The 25,589-nt window shown below is 45.2% G+C and overlaps 1 protein-coding gene across 1 annotated transcript in view; it reads right to left on the bottom strand.

Moving 5' to 3' along the window:
- SLC2A1 (solute carrier family 2 member 1) overlaps positions 1 to 25,589 on the bottom strand; it is a 67,335-nt gene that overhangs the window by 25,949 nt on the left and 15,797 nt on the right. Inside the window, exon 2 of the mRNA XM_069741773.1 lies at positions 1,608 to 1,700. Coding sequence (XP_069597874.1) covers positions 1,608 to 1,700 — 93 coding nt within the window. The remainder of the gene's footprint in view (positions 1 to 1,607; positions 1,701 to 25,589) is intronic.

Raw genomic sequence — 25,589 nt, forward strand, 5'->3', positions numbered from 1 at the left:
TGGTGGGAGCTGGGTACAGAGGGGAGAGGACCCAGCCCCCGCAGGCTTAGTCTGCAGGATGGTGGGAGCCGGGATACAGAGGGGAGAGGACCCGGCCCCTACGGGCTTACATTCTACAGGATGGTGGGAGCCGGGTACAGAGGGGAGAGGACCCGGCCCCCGCGGGCTTAGTCTGCAGGATGGTGGGAGCCGGGTACAGAGAGGAGAGGACCGGCCCCCGTGGGCTTAGTCTGCAGGATGGTGGGAGCCGGGTACAGAGAGGAGAGGACCGGCCCCCGTGGGCTTACGGTCTACAGGATGGTGGGAGCCGGGTACAGAGAGGAGAGGACCGGCCCCCGTGGGCTTAGTCTGCAGGATGGTGGGAGCCGGGTACAGAGGGGAGATGACCAAGCCCCCGCGGGCTTACAGTCAACAGGATGGTGGAGATGGAGACCGTAGGTTAAAGATAGTGCTGTTTCTCTACAGGCCCATACAAGGCTGAGGATCAAATACTACTAAGGCTACGTTCACATTTGCGTTGTGAGGTGCAGCGTCGGCAACGCAAAATGCAAATGTAAACGCATGCACAACACAGCGTTTTGTGACGCATGCGTCCACTTTTGCATGGTTTTTGGCGCAGAAAAAACTGCATCATGCAGCGTCCTCTGCGCCCTGACGCATGTGCCACAGTGACGCATGCGTCACAAAACGCAAGTGCAACGCATGTCCATGCGCCCCCCATGTTAAATATAGGGGCGCATGACGCATGCGTCACCACGGCTGCGTCCGACGCAACGCTAATGTGAACGTAGCCTAATGACTGTGCCCAGTGCACAAGGTCCATACAGACATGGGGGAAACATGAGCGGCCGCACACAGCAGAGAGATGTAGATGTGGTCAAGAAAGCTCCTGGACCAAGAAACAAAGGGTTTGAGTGCTGCTTTATCTGCGGGAGAAGTCAGCTCCACTGTGGACAGGTGTGGGCAATGCAGCAGAGGACGGTGATGCGACACGGACTGGAGATGCGACACGGCAGGCAATTCAGCAGGGGCCGACGATGCAGCAGGGGCCGACAATGCAGCAGGGGCCGACGATGCAGCAGGGGCCGACGATGCGCAGGGGCTGACGATGCAGCAGGGGCCGACGATGCGCAGGGGACGGCGATGCAGCAGGGGACGATGATGCCCTCTTATGTTCCAGTCTCCTAACTCTGCATTCTGATTTTTGGGTGTACAGGAATATTGTGTCTGGATGTTAAATTGCTCGATGTACGGAAAGTACATCATGTCCTAGAATTCCTGGGCTGCCGACATCTTCCAGCAGGATCCTGATGAGACATCTGCAGGAAGGAGGTTAATCTTCCTAATGAGATGAACTATCTTAAGGCTCCGCTTGTCCATGTGTCTGCGAGTCCTTACTTGTGTCCCTCCCCTCTCATGAAATGATTGACATAGAAGCCCGTCCCCTCGAGTAACCTCCAAACGCCATATTGGTATATAGTGACTGTGTGGTCACTGCTGTACACATGGTGTATAGTGACTGTGGCTAGGTGCTGCTGTACACGTGGTCTATAATACTGCGTGGTGCGCGTGATTTTCCTCGTGGCTGTGGATGCAACATCTCTTACCTTCTGTGGTGCATTAATGACTCCAGTGTTGTAGCCAAACTGTAAGGATCCTAGAACCGCGATGCTCACCGCCACCATCAACCGCAGCGTCATCTGCAATAAAGGTAAAGATAACGGTGACAACTGTGAGACCAAAGTGACCAGAGCTGCCCTTAGTTCCGAGCCCCAAAAATGGCCCCAACATCTCGATAGCAGCATCACTGTAGGATACACAGCTATAGGCTAAAAGGCAGAGTTACCTCTGTACACTACATAGGGGGCGGCAGTGTTACCTCTGTACTTTACATAGGGGGCTGTAGTATTACCTCTGTACACTACATAGGGGACTGCATTGTTACCTCTGTACACTACATAGGGGTGTTATAGTGTTACCCCTGCACAGTACATAGAATCATGTCCTACAATGTCTATTAGTATATCCAAGTATTTTCACACGTGCTGTTGCTTAGTTCTGTTCCTCTAATTCTATAGATGTAATTTTCGTTTTTCTTGCCCATATGTAGAATCTTGGACAGAGCCTTGTGGTCCCCACTTGTAACACTGTGGCCAGGACAGAGCCTTGTGGTCCCCACTTGTAACACTGTGGCCAGGACAGAGCCTTGTGGTCCCCACTTGTAGCACTGGGGCCAGAACAGAGCCTTGTGGTCCCCACTTGTAACACTGGGGCCAGGACAAAGCCTTGTGGTCCCCACCTGTAATACTGGGGCCAGGACCGAGCCTTGTGGTCCCCACTTGTAACACTGGGGCCAGGACAGAGCCTTGTGGTACCCCACTTGTAATACTGGGGCCAGGACAGAGCCTTGTGGTACCCCACTTGTAATACTGGGGCCAGGACAGAGCCTTGTGGTACCCCACTTGTAATACTGGGGCCAGGACAGAGCCTTGTGGTACCCCACTTGTAATACTGGGGCCAGGACAGAGCCTTGTGGTACCCCACTTGTAATACTGGGGCCAGGACAGAGCCTTGTGGTCCCCACTTGTAACACTGGGGCCAGGACAGAGCCTTGTGGTACCCCACTTGTAATACTGGGGCCAGGACAGAGCCTTGTGGTACCCCACTTGTAATACTGGGGCCAGGACAGAGCCTTGTGGTTGCTACTTGTAACACTCTTCCAATTGGATGTGCAACCATTTGATACCACTCTTTGAGTATGATCTCTGAGTTAGTTATGAATCCACCTAACCGTAGTCTTGTCAATCCCATACTTGGTCATTTTCTCAATAAGGATAGTATGAGATACTTTATCAAATGCTTTGCTAAAGTCAATATATACTATAACTTCCGCATTTCCCTGATCCACCCAGTCAGTGATTCCATCATAGAAGGAAATTAGATTAGTCTGACATGACTTGTTTGCTACAAACCCTTTCTGGCTCTGGTTAGTTACTGTATTCTTATCCAAGTACTTACATACATAATAATAATAATCTTTATTTTTATATAGCGCTAACATATTCAGCAGCGCTTTACATTTTTGCACACATTATCATCTCTGTCCCCGATGGGGCTCACAATCTAAATTCCCTATCAGTATGTCTTTGGAATGTGGAAGGAAGCCGGAGTGCCTGGCGGAAACCCACGCAAACACAGAGAGAACATACAAACTCTTTGCAGATGTTGTCCTTGGTGGGGTTTGAACCCAGGACTCCAGCGCTGCAAGGCTGCAGTGCTAACCACTACGCCACCATGCCGCCCCATGCTGTTTAATAATTTGTTCACAGATCTTTCCTGATATAGAAGTAAGCCTTACTGGCCTGTAATTTCCTGGTATACAGTGCCTTGTGAAAGTATTCGGCCCCCTTGAACTTTTCAACCTTTTCCCACATATCATGCTTCAAACATAAAGATACCCAATGTAAATTTTTGGCGAAGAATCAACAACAAGTGGAACACAATTGTAAAGTTGAACGAAATTTATTGGTTATTTTAAATTTTTGTAGAAAATCAAAACCTGAAAAGTGGGGCGTGCAATATTATTAGGCCCCTTTACTTTCACTCCAGAAGTTCATTGTGGATCTCTGAATGATCCAATGTCGTCCTAGATGCCTAATGATGATAAATATAATCCACCTGTGTGTAATCAAGTCTCCGTATAAATGCACCTGCTCTGTGATAGTCTCAGGGTTCTGTTTGAAGCACAGAGAGCATCATGAAGACCAAGGAACACAACAGGCAGGTCCGTGATACTGTTGTGGAGAAGTTTAAAGCTGGATTTGGATACAAAATGATTTCCAAAACTAAACAGCCCAAGGAGCACTGTGCAAGCGATCATATAAAAATGGAAGGAGTATCATTCCACTGCAAATCTACCAAGACCCGGCCGTCCCTCTAAACTTTCATCTCAAACAAGGAGAAGACTGATCAGAGATGCAGCCGAGAGGCCCATGATCACTCTGGATGAACTGCAGAGATCTACAGCTGAGGTGGGACAGTCAGTCCATAGGACAACAATCAGTCGTACACTGCACAACAAATCTGGCCTTTATGGAAGAGTTGCAAGAAGAAAGCCATTTCTCAAAGATATCCATAAAACGTGTCATCTAAAGTTTGCAACAAGCCACCTGGGAGACACACCAAACATGTGGAAGACGGTGCTCTGGTCAGATGAAACCAAAATTGAACTTTTTGGCAACAATGCCAAACGATATGTTTGGTGTAAAGACAACACAGCTCATCACCCTGAACACACCATCCCCACTGTCAAACATGGTGGTGGCAGCATCATGGTTTGGGCCTGCTTTTCTTCAGCAGGTACAGGGAAGATGGATAAAATTGATGGGAAGATGGATGGAGCCAAATACAGGATCATTCTTGAAGAAAACCTGTTGGAGTCTGCAAAAGACCTGAGACTGGGACGGAGATTTGTCTTCCAACAAGACAATGATCCCAAACATAAAGCAAAATCTACAATGGAATGGTTCACAAATAAACATATCCAGGTGTTAGAATGGCCAAGTCAGAGTCCAGACCTCAATCCAATCGAGAATCTGTGGAAAAAGCTGAAAACTGCTGTTCACAAATGACCTCCATCAAACCTCACTGAGCTCGAGCTGTTTGCCAAGGAAGAACGGGCAAAAATTTCAGTTTCTCAATGTACAAAACTGATAGAGACAGAACCCAAGAGACTTGTAATCGCAGCAAAAGGTGGAGCAAGAAAGCATTAAGTTAAAGGGGCAAAATAATATTTCATGCCCCACTTTTCAGTTTTTGATTTTCCACAAAAATTTAAGATAACCAATAAATGTCGTTCACCTTCACAATTGTGTTCCACTTGTTGTTGATTCTTCACCAAAAATTTACATTTGGTATCTTTATGTTTGAAGCATGATACAGTATGTGGGAAAAGGTTGAAAAGTTCAAGGGGCCCGAATACTTTCGCAAGACACTGTAGAAGTAAGGCTCACTGGCCTGTAATTTCCTGGTATAGAAGTAAGACTGTAATTTCCTGGCTCCGTCTTCTTTTCATTTTTGAAGATAGGGACAACATTTGCCCTTCTCCAATCTTCTGGGACTTCTCCTGTTCTCCAAGATTTTTCAAAGATTCTGGCTAGTGGTTCTGAAATTTCTTCTGTTAACTCTTTCAGTACCGTAGGATATAATTCATCTGGACCAGGAGATTTAAGTTCATGTAAATTAGTTAAGTGTTCCCTCACCATCGCTCTGTTTATGGATAGAGTGAATTCTTTTATTCCTTCCATGGCACCATGAAGATCAGTTATCAGTTACAATTGGGGGGGGGGATCTGTGGCGATACCTTTGTACAGTACATAGGGGGTGCTGTGGCTTACCACTGTACAGAACATAGTGGGCTGTAGTATTACCTCTGTACAGTACATAGGGGGGCACTGTGGTGTTACCTTTGAACAGTGCATGGGGGGCTGTAATGTTACCTCTGTACAGAACATAGTTGGCTGTACTGTACATAGGGGGGCTTTGTGGTGTTACCTCTGTACAGTACATGGGGCTCTGTGGTGTTACCTCTGTACAGTACATAGGGGGCACTGGTGTTACCTCTGTACAGAACATAGTGGGCTGTACAGTACATAGGGGGGCTTTGTGGTGTTACCCCTATACAGTACATAGCTGGGGAGCTGTAATGGTACCTCTGTACAGAACATAGTGGGCTGTATTATTCCTTCTGTACAGTACATAGGGGGGCGCTATAGTCTTACTTCTGTGCAGTACATGGGGGGGCACTATGGTGTTACCTCTGTGCAGTACATGGGGGGCGCTATGGTGTTACCCAGAGTTGTCAAACTGCATTCCTCGAGGGCCGCAAACAGGTCATGTTTTCAGGATTTCCTTGTATTGCACAAGGTGCTGGATTCATTCTGTGCAGGTGATTAAATCACTGGGGAACACAATTTTTTAAGAGTTAGGTCAGACAACTGTTCTTAATTAATTTTTGGATGCTGAATCCAGAAATGATCTCAGTTTTTCTCTATCACGTCAAGTTTTTGAACTATAGGATTTTTGTCTTCTCAAAACTATGTAAACTACTGTACCTAAAAAGTGTTTTGTTTTTTTTAAATAGTACAAATATGAACAAAAAATGAAATATTTTAGAAATAGGCATGACAAAGTTGTGACTACTCTTACAAGTTGCCCCGTAGCTCTATATGAGTCGAATTGTAATCAGATAACAAGTCTTATTACAGATATCAGTGCAATTGTGCTTCTCTGGCAGGTAAGTTGTGTAGGAAAAACTTGACGTGCTAGAAAAAAACTGACTACATTTTTGGAATCAGCATGCCAATTTTAGTATAAATCAGCTCAAAAACCGAACTCAACAGAAATTTTTTTTCAAATTGTTCCCCTGTGTTACCTGTGCAATACACGGAAATCCTGAAAACATGACCTGTTTGCGGCTCTCGAGGAATGCAGTTTGACACCTCTGGTGTTACCCCTGTAGAGAGCATAGTGGACTGTAGATGGGGGGGGCTGTAGTGTTACCTCTGTACAGAACATAATGGGCTGTACAGTACATAGAGGGTCTCTGTGGTATTACCTATGTACAGTACATAGGGGCGCTGTAGTGTTGCCTCTGTACAGAACATAGTGGGGCGCTATGGTGTTACCTCTGTATAGTAAATGGGGGGGCGCTATGGTGTTACCTCTGTACAGTACATGGGGGGGCGCTATGGTGTTACCTCTGTACAGAACATGGGGGCACTGTGGTATTACCTCTGTATAGTAAATAGGGGGGCGCTATGGTGCTACCTCTGTACAGTACATGGGGGGGCGCTATGGTGTTACCTCTGTATAGTAAATGGAGGGGCACTATGGTGTTACCTCTGTACAGTACATGGGGGCACTGTGGTATTACCTCTGTATAGTAAATAGGGGGCGCTACGGTGTTACCTCTCTATAGTAAATAGGGGGAGCTATGGTGTTACCTCTGTATAGTAAATTGGGGGCGCTATGGTGTTACCTCTGTACAATATGTGCAGGGGCGCTATGGTGTTACCTATGTACAGTATGTGCAGGGGCGCTATGGTGTTACCTCTGTACAGTATGTGCAGGGGTGCTATGGTGCTACCTCTGTACAGTATGTGCAGGGGCGCTATGGTGTTACCTCTGTACAGTACATGGGGGGCACTGTGGTATTACCTCTGTACAGTATGTGCAGGGGCGCTGTGGTATTACTTCTGTACAATAAATAGGGGGGTGCTGTGGTGTTACCTCTGTATAGTAAATGGGGGGGCGCTATGTTGTTACCTCTGTACAGTACATGGGGGGCACTGTGGTATTACCTCTGTACAGTATGTGCAGGGGCGCTGTGGTATTACCTCTGTACAATAAATAGGGGGGTGCTGTGGTATTACTTCTGTACAATAAATAGGGGGGTGCTGTGGTGTTACCTCTGTACAATAAATAGGGGGTGCTGTGGTATTACCTCTGTACAATAAATAGGGGGTGCTGTGGTGTTACCTCTGTACCGTACATGTGGTGTTACCATGGTTCCTCAGACATTTAATCAGCCTATAACCATACTCAGATGTCCTTATGTCGCTCTCTATAGAGTGAAGCTGGACATATTCCCTACTAAAGCTTTTGATCTCCTTTTTCCTTCAGAAAGCTCGTTTCCTATAAAAGTAACTTCTGATAAGACGATTCCCAGTGTAGACAGAGGGAACCAGAAGCGAAGCGTTGGGCACCTGTGGGTTGGAGCGTCTTGTGGTCTCGGTCTTGTGAGTCCCACACAATGGCAGCTGTGATTTCTGTAATGATCAGAGTACCTGCATCTGTCACTGCACCAGAAAGCTGCTTGTCTAGATCTCCACTCTTCAGCTCATAGTCACACAATTGGCAGCTTGTTCAGCTTCTGATGGGCATAGGAGGTGAAGCCTGTTTACCAAATTACTCAATGAATTGATTCACCTCAGCTGAGAAAGAGCCCAGTATTTCCTAAGCAGCTTTACGACCTTCCTGGGGGACCAAGGGCAAATACACAATATAGGAGGGAGGAGGTGGACCTTGGAGATGAGGTGAGCTGCTCTAGGCCTTCAGATCTGAGCGTTACATTCCTATATGATGTATATAGAGAGCGTCTCCCTGGGCGGTGAAGGGTTAACCTTCTTAGGTCCCGATCCTGGAAAAGACATGACAAGGAGCACAGAAGAATGACCATGGCTGATCCTGAAGAGAACATCACAAAGAGCATAAACAAATGATGATTTCTGTTACTGAAGAGGACATCAGAAGGAGCACAGAAGAATGACCATGGCTGATCCTGGAAAGGCCATCACAAGTAGCATAGAAGAATGATGATGGCTGTGGAGACACAGGGGTCGGCCGGCGCCTCAGGTCCGCTAACTGAAACCGCATGGACCAGGGATCGTCCTACCGAATGCCCGCTCTCCCATTAACATGGGCATAACGCTCCTCAGGCAATACAGGGTAAAGGTAAAACTGTGGCAATGTTTTATTGAACCACAAAACAGGCAGATAATACGTAGAACAGTCCCAGCAAAATTCCCCAAGATGGTGCACATTATAGAATCTCACCCTTCCGCTGACTCGCTGGGATAATGGCAGATGTTGCTTCAGAGCTTCCAGGGTCGCTACCCCACCTGTGACACGCCCACAGAGAGGAGGTAAAGACAAGCATAGGAAGATGACAGTCCATGGAGTCCATACAAGGTACAATCGTGAGGATCACAACCTGGCTTCATCTTCCAGTGTTGGTTACTCCACCTGTGGCACGCACACAGAGAGGATGTGATGACAAGAGTAGGACGATGACAGGCCATTGACGTACAAGGCCAGTTAACCCGAGAGTCACAATCTGGCTTCTCAAACGTATCCATGGTTCACCGTTGGTCAATGGAGCAGATCTGTATTCTTCTAACCTGGGTCGAAAACCCCTAGGTTGTTTATTGTAGAATGATAGATCCGTGTCTCTCATGATGGAGCCATGATGTATAATGGCTGCTGTCCTGTCTCTGGTCCTTGTCGATATATGGATGTCTTGACAGAATCTCTGGTTGTCTCTCTCAGTTTCTGAGTCTCTATACAGAGGCATGTAACCTATTTTTAGATTTAACAAGTGTCCTTCAGTCCAGCATCACAAATAAGGGGAAGAACGGGGATGAGATCAAGTAGCATTTCTTGATTATTTAAATTATTTGCATAGATTTTCCTCCTCTGTTTAGAAGGTAAGCAAACTGACAGGCAAGGACAATGCATGTAATTGACATATCAGCAAACATCATTGTCCAGTGGCCATCCATTACTGTTTTGCAAAGATAACAGAAAATAAATGGTATGAGATATTAGATGTAAATATTCATCCTACAAGAAGAGTCAATACTTCAGATAAAACTGTTTATGATTTTGGGCCTACACAATTTATCTCGGTCTAATTAGGTGCAAGGCTGTGTCTTTACAATGGCTGATCCTAAGGAGGACCTCACACTGAGCATAGAATAATGATGACTGCTGATCCTGGAGAGGACACCATAAGAAGCACAGAAGAATGACCATGGTTGATGCTGGAAAGGACATCACAAGCAGCATAGAAGAATGACAATTTCTGAAGAGGACATCACAAGGAGCACAGAAGAATGACGATTGCTGATCCTGGAGAAGACATCACAAGAAGCATAATAATGATTGCTATACCTGCAGAGGACATCTCAGGGAGCACGGAAAAATTATCATGGCTGATCATTGAAAGAAAATCACAAGGAGCACAGAATAATGACTATTTCTGATACTAGAGAGGACACTACAAGGAGCACAGAAGAATGACCGTGGTTGATGCTGGAAAAGACTCAAGAAACACAAAAGAATGACCCTGGCTGATTCTGGAAAGGACATCACAAGGAGCACAGAAGAATGACGATTGCTGAAGAGGACATCACAAGAAGCATAGAAGAATGACAATGGCTTATACTGAGGAGGACCTCACAAGTAGTATAGAAAAATGGTGATGGCTGATCCTGAAGAGGACCTCATAAGGAGCATATAATAATGATGATTGCTGATCCTGGAGAGGACACCATAAGGAGCATAGAATAATGACCATGGTTCGTGCTGGAAAAGACTTAAGGAACACAGAAGAATGACCCTGGCGAATCCTGGAAAGGACATTACAAGGAACTCAGAAGGATAACCATGGCTGATCCTGGAAAGGAAATCACAAGGAGCATATAGAAGAATGACAATAGCTGATCCTGGAGAGGCCATCACAGGGAATGCAGAATGATTATGGCTGATCCTGGAGAGGCCATCACAAGGAGTATGAAGAATCACAATGGCTGATCCTGGAGAGGATATCACAAGGAGTATGAAGAATCACAATGGCTGATCCTGCAGAGGCCATCACAAGGAGTATGAAGAATCACAATGGCTGATCCTGGAGAGGATATCACAAGGAGTATGAAGAATCACAATGGCTGATCCTGAGAGGACATCACAAGGAGTATGAAGAATCACAATGGCTGATCCTGGAGAGGATATCACAAGGAGTATGAAGAATCACAATGGCTGATCCTGAGAGGACATCACAAGGAGTATGAAGAATCACAATGGCTGATCCTGAGAGGACATCACAAGGAGTATGAAGAATCACAATGGCTGATCCTGGTGAGGCCATCACAAGGAGTATGAAGAATCACAATGGCTGATCCTGGAGAGGCCATCACAAGGAGTATGAAGAATCACAATGGCTGATCCTGGAGAGGCCATCACAAGGAGTATCAATCACAATGGCTGATCCTGAGAGGACATCACAAGGAGTATGAAGAATCACAATGGCTGATCCTGGAGAGGCCATCACAAGGAGTATGAAGAATCACAATGGCTGATCCTGGAGAGGACATCACAAGGAGTATGAAGAATCACAATGGCTGATCCTGGTGAGGCCATCACAAGGAGTATGAAGAATCACAATGGCTGATCCTGGAGAGGCCATCACAAGGAGTATGAAGAATCACAATGGCTGATCCTGGAGAGGCCATCACAAGGAGTATGAAGAATCACAATGGCTGATCCTGGAGAGGACATCACAAGGAGTATGAAGAATCACAATGGCTGATCCTGGTGAGGCCATCACAAGGAGTATGAAGAATCACAATGGCTGATCCTGGAGAGGCCATCACAAGGAGTATGAAGAATCACAATGGCTGATCCTGGTGAGGCCATCACAAGGAGTATGAAGAATCACAATGGCTGATCCTGGAGAGGCCATCACAAGGAGTATGAAGAATCACAATGGCTGATCCTGAGAGGACATCACAAGGAGTATGAAGAATCACAATGGCTGATCCTGGAGAGGACATCACAAGGAGTATGAAGAATCACAATGGCTGATCCTGAGAGGACATCACAAGGAGTATGAAGAATCACAATGGCTGATCCTGGTGAGGCCATCACAAGGAGTATGAAGAATCACAATGGCTGATCCTGGAGAGGACATCACAAGGAGTATGAAGAATCACAATGGCTGATCCTGGAGAGGCCATCACAAGGAGTATGAAGAATCACAATGGCTGATCCTGGAGAGGCCATCACAAGGAGTATGAAGAATCACAATGGCTGATCCTGAGAGGACATCACAAGGAGCACAGAAGAATCACGATGGCAGCACATCCATCAAATATACTTACAGGTAGGAGTACAAAACTTCCAGAAAATTTCCAACCCCTAGCATGCACTACACCATAGTTCGCTCCGCACAGCAGCACACAGCCCAACCTCTGCTCCCTTCACATCTTTCTGTTCCACCATTTTCTTCAGGATGGGAGAGAATAGACTGAAGAAGCGTCAAAGATTGATGCTCTGAGGTAACCATCTTTTAGACAGAGACAAATCTAGAGCATGAGCTATTGGGAAAAGCCAACTGGAAAGGCTACGGCCTCCCTGTGCTCCTCTGTGCTGCTATATTATGGACTGCATATACAGAACCAGGCCTGATCTGTGACAAACGCCTCCTGTGATAAGCAATCGAGCTGCTTCTGTGTATTCTATAGGGGTTTCCTCCTGGTCACAATCTCAGAAAATTCCTAAGAGGGGCCACAAGCCACCCAGACAAGAAAGGGGACAAGCCACCAGATAGGCCTGCATGCACACAAGGGGTGGCATTTAAAGGAGAATGTCCGGTTTCCAGCTGGAGAAATCTGAAGCTGTGATGTTTACATGGCTACACCTGATGTTCGCTCTATTCTTTGCCACTGCTTAGTTGTACATTAGGTCACAGCTACAGTCGCTTGTCTTCAGCACAACAGAAGACCTCTGGTGGAATGTCAAGAAGGCTGTTGTAAAAGAGGAATATTCCGTCATTTGGAGACCACTGCCCATGAGGATTGAGGTAAGATTCCTCAGGAACGCTCTGAGAAGCTGATGTCTGGCTACGCATCGCATCTGCAGCAGGTTATAACATCCAGAGGGGGCTCTGCAAGGTTCTGAAGGCACCCAACATGAAGGAGGAACAGTCCTGAGACTGCCGTAGTCCGTAAAAGTGTCACTTTGTGATGACATTTGGAGAAAGCACTTGTTGTGCTCTTATAACTTGTTGTATTGCGAACGGCAGACAATGTTACTATGGACTAACAATGGATGGAGATAGGGTTGGTCGTAACTGTACAATCCATTACCCCATTTTCATTGCAATGTCTGTTGGCGTATGATGTAGTCTGAAATTAGAAGGAGACAGCCACCCATAACCTAACCAAGAGGTATCGGCTCACACCCCGTCACCGAGAGACCAGGAAACTCTCCCCTGCAGAAAGTAGGAGAAGGCCCTGAGGCCTGGAGGCTTTGTGGTGGCCTGAGAGGTCACACGCTGTAGACCAGTGTGATACCGCAGACATCACAGGAGGCCTCTGGTTAGGAGACTACAACATAGACCAAACTCTGACCATCAGGATGGTGAGTGGGACAATGGCACCTTGTGATGGGTGCGGTCCCACCTGTGCACGGAAGTGATCACCGCTCTCCGCTCCCACAAGCTGGAAATTCAAGTTGTGTCTTGTGACCTGACAATATACGGTAATATTAGCGCAGTCACGGTGTATTGTCATATCGCGTCTCGTCCTGTGATGGGTGTCATATAGGATCATAAAGTATATACACACGGGGCACGTAACATGGGTATTACACGTGTGCAGAGGGGCTCACCGCCATGGAATATACTCGGCACATCACATGTATATCACACACGTATACCGGCACATCGTCCATATATCACACACGTATACCGGCACATCATACATATATCACACATGTATACCGGCACATCATACATATATCACACACGTATACCGGCACATCATACATATATCACACATGTATACCGGGCACATCACACATATATCACACATGTATACCAGCACATCATACATATATCACACACGTATACCGGCACATCATACATATATCACACATGTATACCGGGCACATCATACATATATCACACACGTATACCGGCACATCACACATATATCACACATGTATACCGGCACATCATACATATATCACACATGTATACCAGGCACATCACACATATATCACACACGTATACCGGCACATCGTCCATATATCACACACGTATACCGGCACATCATACATATATCACACATGTATACCGGCACATCATACATATATCACACACGTATACCAGGCACATCACACATATATCACACACGTATACCGGCACATCGTCCATATATCACACACGTATACCGGCACATCATACATATATCACACACGTATACCGGGCACATCATACATATATCACACATGTATACCGGCACATCATACATATATCACACACGTATACCGGCACATCGTCCATATATCACACACGTATACCGGCACATCGTCCATATATCACACACGTATACCGGCACATCGTCCATATATCACACATGTATACCGGCACATCATACATATATCACACACGTATACCGGCACATCATACATATATCACACACGTATACCGGCACATCATACATATATCACACACGTATACCGGCACATCGTCCATATATCACACACGTATACCAGGCACATCACACATATATCACACATGTATACCGGCACATCATACATATATCACACACGTATACCGGGCACATCATACATATATCACACACGTATACCGGGCACATCACATGTATATCACACACGTATACCGGCACATCATACATATATCACACACATATACCAGGCACATCATACATATATCACGCATGTATACCGGGCACATCATACATATATCACACACGTATACCGGGCACATCACATGTATATCACACACGTATACCGGCACATCATACATATATCACACACATATACCAGGCACATCATACATATATCACGCATGTATACCGGCACATCATACATATATCACACACGTATACCAGGCACATCACACATATATCACACATGTATACCGGCACATCATACATATATCACACACGTATACCAGGCACATCACACATATATCACACATGTATACCGGCACATCATACATATATCACACACGTATACCAGGCACATCATACATATATCACACACGTATACCGGCACATCGTCCATATATCACACACGTATACCAGGCACATCACACATATATCACGCATGTATACCGGGCACATCATACATATATCACACACGTATACCGGCACATCATACATATATCACACACGTATACCGGGCACATCACATGTATATCACACATGTATACCGGGCACATCATACATATATCACACATGTATACCGGGCACATCACATGTATATCACACATGTATACCGGCACATCATACATATATCACACATGTATACCGGGCACATCACATGTATATCACACACGTATACCGGCACATCATACATATATCACACATGTATACCGGGCACATCACATGTATATCACACATGTATACCGGCACATCATACATATATCACACATGTATACCGGGCACATCACATGTATATCACACACGTATACAGGCACATCATACATATATCACACATGTATACCGGGCACATCACATGTATATCACACATGTATACCGGCACATCATACATATATCACACACGTATACCGGCACATCATACATATATCACACACGTATACCGGGCACATCACATGTATATCACACATGTATACCGGCACATCATACATATATCACACACGTATACCAGGCACATCACACATATATCACACATGTATACCGGCACATCATACATATATCACACACGTATACCGGCACATCATACATATATCACACATGTATACCGGGCACATCATACATATATCACACACGTATACCGGGCACATCACACATATATCACACATGTATACCGGGCACATCATACATATATCACACACGTATACCGGCACATCATACATATATCACACACGTATACCGACACATCATACATATATCACACACGTATACTGGGCACATCATACATATATCACACACGTATACTGGGCACATCACACATATATCACACACGTATACCGGCACATCATACATATATCACACATGTATACCGGGCACATCATACATATATCACACATGTATACCGGGCACATCATACATATATCACACATGTATACCGGGCACATCATACATATATCACACATGTATACCGGGCACATCGTCCATATATCACACATGTATACCGGCACATCATACATATATCACACACGTATACCGACACATCATACATATATCACACACGTATACCGGGCACATCATACATATATCACACACGTATACCGGGCACATCATACATATATCACACACGTATACCGGCACATCATACATATATCACACACGTATACCGGGCACATCATACATATATCACACACGTATACCGGCACATCATACATATATCACACATGTATACCGGGCACATCATACATATATCACACACGTATACCGGGCACATCACATGTATATCACACATGTATACCGGGCACATCATACATATATCACACACGTATACCGGCACATCATACATATATCACACACGTATACCGGCACATCATACATATATCACACACGTATACCGGCACATCATACATATATCACACACGTATACCGGCACATCATACATATATCACACACGTATACCGGCACATCATACATATATCACACACGTATACCGGCACATCATACATATATCACACACGTATACCGGCACATCATACATATATCACACACGTATACCGGGCACATCATACATATATCACACACGTATACCGGGCACATCATACATATATCACACACGTATACCAACACATCACACATATATCACACGTATACCAACACATCATACATATATCACACACGTATACCAGGCACATCATACATATATCACACACGTATACCGGGCACATCATACATATATCACACACGTATACCAGGCACATCATACATATATCACACACGTATACCGGGCACATCATACATATATCACACACGTATACCGGCACATCATACATATATCACACACGTATACCGGGCACATCATACACATATCACACACGTATACCGGGCACATCATACATATATCACACACGTATACCAACACATCACACATATATCACACACGTATACCAACACATCATACATATATCACACACGTATACCAGGCACATCATACATATATCACACACGTATACCGGGCACATCATACATATATCACACACGTATACCAGGCACATCATACATATATCACACACGTATACCGGGCACATCATACATATATCACACACGTATACCGGCACATCGTCCATATATCACACATGTATACCGGGCACATCATACATATATCACACACGTATACCGGGCACATCATACATATATCACACACGTATACCGGGCACATCACACATATATCACATACGTATACCAGGCACATCATACATATATCACACACGTATACCGGGCACATCACACATATATCACACACGTATACCGGGCACATCATACATATATCACACAAGTATACCGGGCACATCATACATATATCACACACGTATACCGGGCACATCATACATATATCACACACGTATACGGGCACATCATACATATATCACACACGTATACCGGGCACATCATACATATATCACACACGTATACCGGGCACATCATACATATATCACACAAGTATACCGGGCACATCATACATATATCACACACATATACCGGGCACATCATACATATATCACACACGTATACGGGCACATCATACATATATCACACACGTATACCGGGCACATCATACATATATCACACACGTATACCGGGCACATCATACATATATCACACATGTATACCGGGCACATCATACATATATCACACACGTATACCGGGCACATCATACATATATCACACACGTATACAGGGCACATCATACATATATCACACACGTATACAGGGCACATCATACATATATCACACACGTATACCGGGCACATCATACATATATCACACACGTATACCGGGCACATCATACATATATCACACATATATCACACATGTATACCTGGCACATCATACATATATCACACACGTATACCGGGCACATCATACATATATCACACACGTATACCAGGCACATCATACATATATCACACACGTATACCAGCACATCATACATATATCACACACGTATACCGGGCACATCATACATATATCACACATGTATACCAGCACATCATACATATATCACACACGTATACCAGGCACATCATACATATATCACACACGTATACCGGGCACATCATACATATATCACACACGTATACCGGGCACATCATACATATATCACACATGTATACCGGGCACATCATACAAATATCACACACGTATACCGGGCACATCATACATATATCACACACGTATACCGGGCACATCATACATATATCACACACGTATACCGGGCACATCATACATATATCACACACGTATACAGGGCACATCATACATATATCACACACGTATACCGGGCACATCATACATATATCACACAAGTATACCGGGCACATCATACATATATCACACACGTATACCGGGCACATCATACATATATCACACACGTATACAGGGCACATCATACATATATCACACACGTATACCGGGCACATCATACATATATCACACACGTATACCGGGCACATCATACATATATCACACACATATACCGGGCACATCATACATATATCACACACGCATACCGGGCACATCATACATATATCACACAAGTATACCGGCACATCATACATATATCACACACGTATACCGGGCACATCATACATATATCACACAAGTATACTGGGCACATCATACATATATCACACAAGTATACCGGGCACATCACACATATATCACACACGTATACAGGGTACATCATACATATATCACACATATATCACACAAGTATACCGGGCACATCATACATATATCACACATGTATACCGGGGGGCACATCATACATATATCACACAAGATTCAAGATTCAAAGAAGCTTTATTGGCAGGACCAAATACACATCAGTTTTGCCAAAGCAAGTGTATAGAGGCAATAGGGATAGGGACTGTGGGGATGTTGGGTAGGAGCTGTGGGGGGAGGTGGATGGGGCAGATCCAGGTTGGGGCTATAGTCCATGGCATAGGGGAGGTGGATGGGGCAGATCCAGGTTGGGGGCTATAGTCCATGGCATAGGGGAGGTGGATGGGGCAGGTTCAGGTTGGGGGCTATAGTCCATGGCATAGGGGAGGTGGATGGGGCAGATCCAGGTTGGGGGCTATAGTCCATGGCATAGGGGAGGTGGATGGGGCAGATCCAGGTTGGGGGCTATAGTCCATGGCATAGGGGAGGTGGATGGGGCAGGTCCATTGTGGGGGCTATAGTCCATGGCATAGGGGAGGTGGATGGGGCAGGTCCAGGTTGGGGGCTATAGTCCATGGCATAGGGGAGGTGGATGGGGCAGGTTCAGGTTGGGGGCTATAGTCCATGGCATAGGGGAGGTGGATGGGGCAGGTCCATTGTGGGGGCTATAGTCCATGGCATAGGGGAGGTGGATGGGGCAGGTTCAGGTTGGGGGCTATAGTCCATGGCATAGGGGAGGTGGATGGGGGCAGATCCATTGTGGGGGCTATAGTCCATGGCATAGGGGAGGTGGATGGGGCAGATCCAGGTTGGGGGCTATAGTCCATGGCATAGGGGAGGTGGATGGGGCAGGTCCATTGTGGGGGTATAGTCCATGGCATAGGGGAGGTGGATGGGGCAGATCCAGGTTGGGGGCTATAGTCCATGGCATCATACTTCTCTTTCTCGCAGTCTATGACATTCGCTCACATACCGCGCTGCTATCTCCACCGCTCTCTCTTCTTCTCCCAGCAAGATATATGTTTTCTCTTCCTCCTTCATGGTGATGAAGTCTGGGAAGAGATGTGAGAGTCTCCTGAAGTGAGTGTCCCTCACTGCTGAGTATTTGGAGCAGTGTAGCAGGAAGTGGGTTTCGTCCTCTATGGCCTCCTGGTCACAGTGTTGGCACAGTCTTTCCTCCCTGGGCTTGTAGCTCTGCCTGTGTCGGCCACATTCGATGGCCAGACTGTGGGCACTGAGTCTATATCGGCTCAGGATCTGGCGGTCTCTGGGGTCCGGGAGTTTCTCCAGATATGGGGCCAGTCTGTAGTCTCTCTGTAGGCTCCGGTACATGGTCAGTTTCTGTGAGCTGATGATATCATTCTTCCAGTCACTGACATACCTCTCCTGGCCTTCATCTGCCATCTTCCTAATTCCGGCTTTTGTCAGGTTGTTGTGATTGGTGTTCTGCTCCGGTTGGGTTTGGCTGGGCTGTTCCGGGGGTTCTGGTTTTTCTGTTTCACCTTCATGTATCAGGGCTTTATGGTGATGGGAGCTTGGATTGCTCCTATGCAGGTGAGCCCGGAATGACAGCGCCCTCTTTAGAACTGTTAGGTGTAGAGGGAATCTGCCCAGCTCGGCCCGACAAGCACTGTTGGAGGTGCTCCGATGGACCTGGAGAAGATGCTTGCAGAATTCCAGGTGGAATTTTTCTGTTGGACTGGAGTCCCACTTTGACCAGTCTGGGTAGGTGTGAGGACCCCAGACTTCGCTGCCATACAGGAGGATTGGGGCGATGATGGAGTCGAAGATTTTTAGCCAGACCCTCACTGGTGGCTTCAGATGGTAGAGTGTCCTCCGGATGGCATAGAAGGTTTTGCAGGCCTTGTCTTTCAGGGTCTCTATGGCTTGTTTGAAGTTCCCTGACCGGTGAATCTCTAGGCCCAGGTAGGTATATTTGTCAGTTCCTGTGAGGTCGCAGTTGTTGAGGATAAATGATGGGTGCTGGTCTGATCTTCTCTTTCTCCTCTGGAACACCATGGTGTTGGTTTTCTTTAGGTTGACCGGTAGGGCCCAGGTGGAGCTGAATTTCTCTAGGATTTTCAGGTTGTCCTGGAGGCCTTTCTCGGTTGGTGACAGCAGCAGCAGGTCATCTGCATACAGCAGGAATTTCACCTGGGCGTCGTGGAGGGTGAGACCTGGTGCTGAGGAGGATTCCAGGGCGGTAGCCAGCTCGTTGATGTAGATGTTGAAGAGCGTTGGGCTTAGGCTGCAGCCTTGTCTTACTCCGCGGCTCTGCTGGAAATAAGCCGTTCTTTTGCCGTTCACACTCACGCTGCAGCTGCTCTCGGTGTAGGAGCTTTTGATGACATCGTAGGTCTTTCCTCCTATTCCACTCTCCAGCAGTTTCAGGAATAAGCCCAGGTGCCACACTGAATCAAAGGCCTTTTTAAAGTCCACAAAGCAGGCGTATATCTTCCCATTCTTTGTATTGTAGACGTGTCTCTGAATGAGGCTGTGCAGAGTATAGATGTGGTCAGTGGTGCGGTGGTTCGGCATGAACCCTGCTTGGCTCTTGCTGAGGACGTTGTGCTCGGTGAGGAAGGTGAGGATCCTCTTGTTCAGGATACTGTTGAACAGTTTTCCCAGGTTGCTGCTGACGCATATGCCTCTGTAGTTGGCTGGGTCATACCTGTCCCCACTCTTGTGGATGGGTGTGATGAGGCCTTGGTTCCAGGTACGAGGGAAGTAGCCGGCACTCAGTACAATATTGAAGAGTTTAACCATTGCAGCCTGTATTTCTGGTGGGCTGTACTTCAGCATTTCTGGTTGGATTCCATCCAGGCCACCGGCTTTTCTACATCTTATGGAGGAGAGTCTCTCGGTTACTTCCTGTAGTGTTATAGGTGTATCCACCGGGTTTTGGAAGTTTTTGATTTTTTCCTCCATTGCTTTTAGTTTCGCCATTATGTTTTCCTGTTCTTGGGTTAGTCCTTCCTTTGGAATGTCTTTATAGAGGTCTCTGAAGTATTGGAGCCAGAGGTTGCCATTTTGGATATGGTTGTTGTTTTTCTTGTCTTTGGGCACATCATACATATATCACACATGTATACCGGGCACATCATACATATATCACACATGTATACGGGCACATCATACATATATCACACACGTATACGGGCACATCATACATATATCACACACGTATACCGGGCACATCATACATATATCACACACGTATACGGGCACATCATACATATATCACACATGTATACGGGCACATCATACATATATCACACACGTATACGGGCACATCATACATATATCACACACGTATACCGGGCACATCATACATATATCACACATGTATACCGGGCACATCATACATATATCACACACGTATACGGGCACATCATACATATATCACACATGTATACCGGGCACATCATACATATATCACACATGTATACGGGCACATCATACATATATCACACATGTATACGGGCACATCATACATATATCACACATGTATACGGGCACATCATACATATATCACACACGTATACGGGCACATCATACATATATCACACACGTATACCGGGCACATCATACATATATCACACATGTATACCGGGCACATCATACATATATCACACACGTATACGGGCACATCATACATATATCACACATGTATACCGGGCACATCATACATATATCACACATGTATACGGGCACATCATACATATATCACACATGTATACGGGCACATCATACATATATCACACATGCATACGGGCACATCATACATATATCACACACGTATACGGGCACATCATACATATATCACACACGTATACTGGGCACATCATACATATATCACACATGTATACCGGGCACATCATACATATATCACACATGTATACGGGCACATCATACATATATCACACACGTATACCGGGCACATCATACATATATCACACATGTATACCGGGCACATCATACATATATCACACATGTATACGGGCACATCATACATATATCACACATGTATACGGGCACATCACACATATATCACACATGTATACCGGGCACATCACACATATATCACACATATATCACACACGTATACCGGGCACATCACACATATATCACACATATATCACACACGTATACCGGGCACATCATACATATATCACACACGTATACCGGGCACATCATACATATATCACACACGTATACCGGGCACATCACACATATATCACACACGTATACCGGCACATCATACATATATCACACACGTATACCGGGCACATCACACATATATCACACACGTATACCGGCACATCATACATATATCACACACGTATACCGGGCACATCATACATATATCACACACATATACCGGGCACATCATACATATATCACACACGTATACCGGGCACATCATACATATATCACACACGTATACCGGGCACATCATACATATATCACATACGTATACCGGGCACATCATACATATATCACACATGTATACGGGCACATCATACATATATCACGCACGTATACCGGGCACATCATACATATATCACACACGTATACCGGGCACATCATACATATATCACACACGTATACCGGGCACATCATACATATATCACACACGTATACCGGGCACATCATACATATATCACATACGTATACCGGGCACATCACACATATATCACGCACGTATACGGGCACATCATACATATATCACACATGTATACGGGCACATCATACATATATCACACACGTATACCGGGCACATCATACATATATCACACATGTATACCGGGCACATCATACATATATCACACATGTATACGGGCACATCATACATATATCACACATGTATACGGGCACATCACACATATATCACACATGTATACCGGGCACATCACACATATATCACACATATATCACACACGTATACCGGGCACATCACACATATATCACACATATATCACACACGTATACCGGGCACATCATACATATATCACACACGTATACCGGGCACATCATACATATATCACATACGTATACCGGGCACATCACACATATATCACGCACGTATACGGGCACATCATACATATATCACACATGTATACGGGCACATCATACATATATCACACACGTATACCGGGCACATCATACATATATCACACATGTATACCGGGCACATCATACATATATCACACATGTATACGGGCACATCATACATATATCACACATGTATACGGGCACATCACACATATATCACACATGTATACCGGGCACATCACACATATATCACACATATATCACACACGTATACCGGGCACATCACACATATATCACACATATATCACACACGTATACCGGGCACATCATACATATATCACACACGTATACCGGGCACATCATACATATATCACACACGTATACCGGGCACATCACACATATATCACACACGTATACCGGCACATCATACATATATCACACACGTATACCGGGCACATCACACATATATCACACACGTATACCGGCACATCATACATATATCACACACGTATACCGGGCACATCATACATATATCACACACATATACCGGGCACATCATACATATATCACACACGTATACCGGGCACATCATACATATATCACACACGTATACCGGGCACATCATACATATATCACATACGTATACCGGGCACATCATACATATATCACACATGTATACGGGCACATCATACATATATCACGCACGTATACCGGGCACATCATACATATATCACACACGTATACCGGGCACATCATACATATATCACACACGTATACCGGGCACATCATACATATATCACACACGTATACCGGGCACATCATACATATATCACATACGTATACCGGGCACATCACACATATATCACGCACGTATACGGGCACATCATACATATATCACACATGTATACCGGTCACATCACACATATATCACACATGTATACGGGCACATTACACATATATCACACACGTATACGGGCACATTACACATATATCACACACGTATACCGGGCACATCATACATATATCACACATGTATACTGGGCACATCGCACATATATCACACATGTATACCGGGCACAGCATACATATATCACACACGTATACGGGCACATCATACATATATCACACACGTATACGGGCACATCATACATATATCACACACGTATACGGGCACATTACACATATATCACACACGTATACCGGGCACATCATACATATATCACACATATATCACACACGTATACCGGGCACATCATACATATATCACACACGTATACGGGCACATCATACATATATCACACACGTATACCGGGCACATCATACATATATCACACACGTATACGGGCACATCATACATATATCACACACGTATACCGGGCACATCATACATATATCACACATATATCACACACGTATACCGGGCACATCATACATATATCACACACGTATACCGGGCACATCATACATATATCACACACGTATACGGGCACATCATACATATATCACACACGTATACCGGGCACATCATACATATATCACACACGTATACGGGCACATCATACATATATCACACACGTATACCGGGCACATCATACATATATCACACATATATCACACACGTATACCGGGCACATCATACATATATCACACACGTATACCGGGCACATCATACATATATCACACACGTATACGGGCACATCATACATATATCACATATGTATACCGGGCACATCATACATATATCACACACGTATATCGGGCACATCATACATATATCACACACGTATACCGGTCACATCACACATATATCACGCACGTATACCGGGCACATCATACATATATCACACACGTATACCGGGCACATCACACATATATCACACACGTATACCGGGCACATCATACATATATCACACACGTATACGGGCACATCATACATATATCACGCATGTATACCGGGCACATCACACATATATCACACACGTATACGGGCACATCATACATATATCACATATGTATACCGGGCACATCATACATATATCACACACGTATATCGGGCACATCATACATATATCA

Source organism: Ranitomeya imitator, chromosome 10 (genome assembly GCF_032444005.1).
Source record: "Ranitomeya imitator isolate aRanImi1 chromosome 10, aRanImi1.pri, whole genome shotgun sequence".
NCBI lineage: Eukaryota > Metazoa > Chordata > Amphibia > Anura > Dendrobatidae > Ranitomeya > Ranitomeya imitator.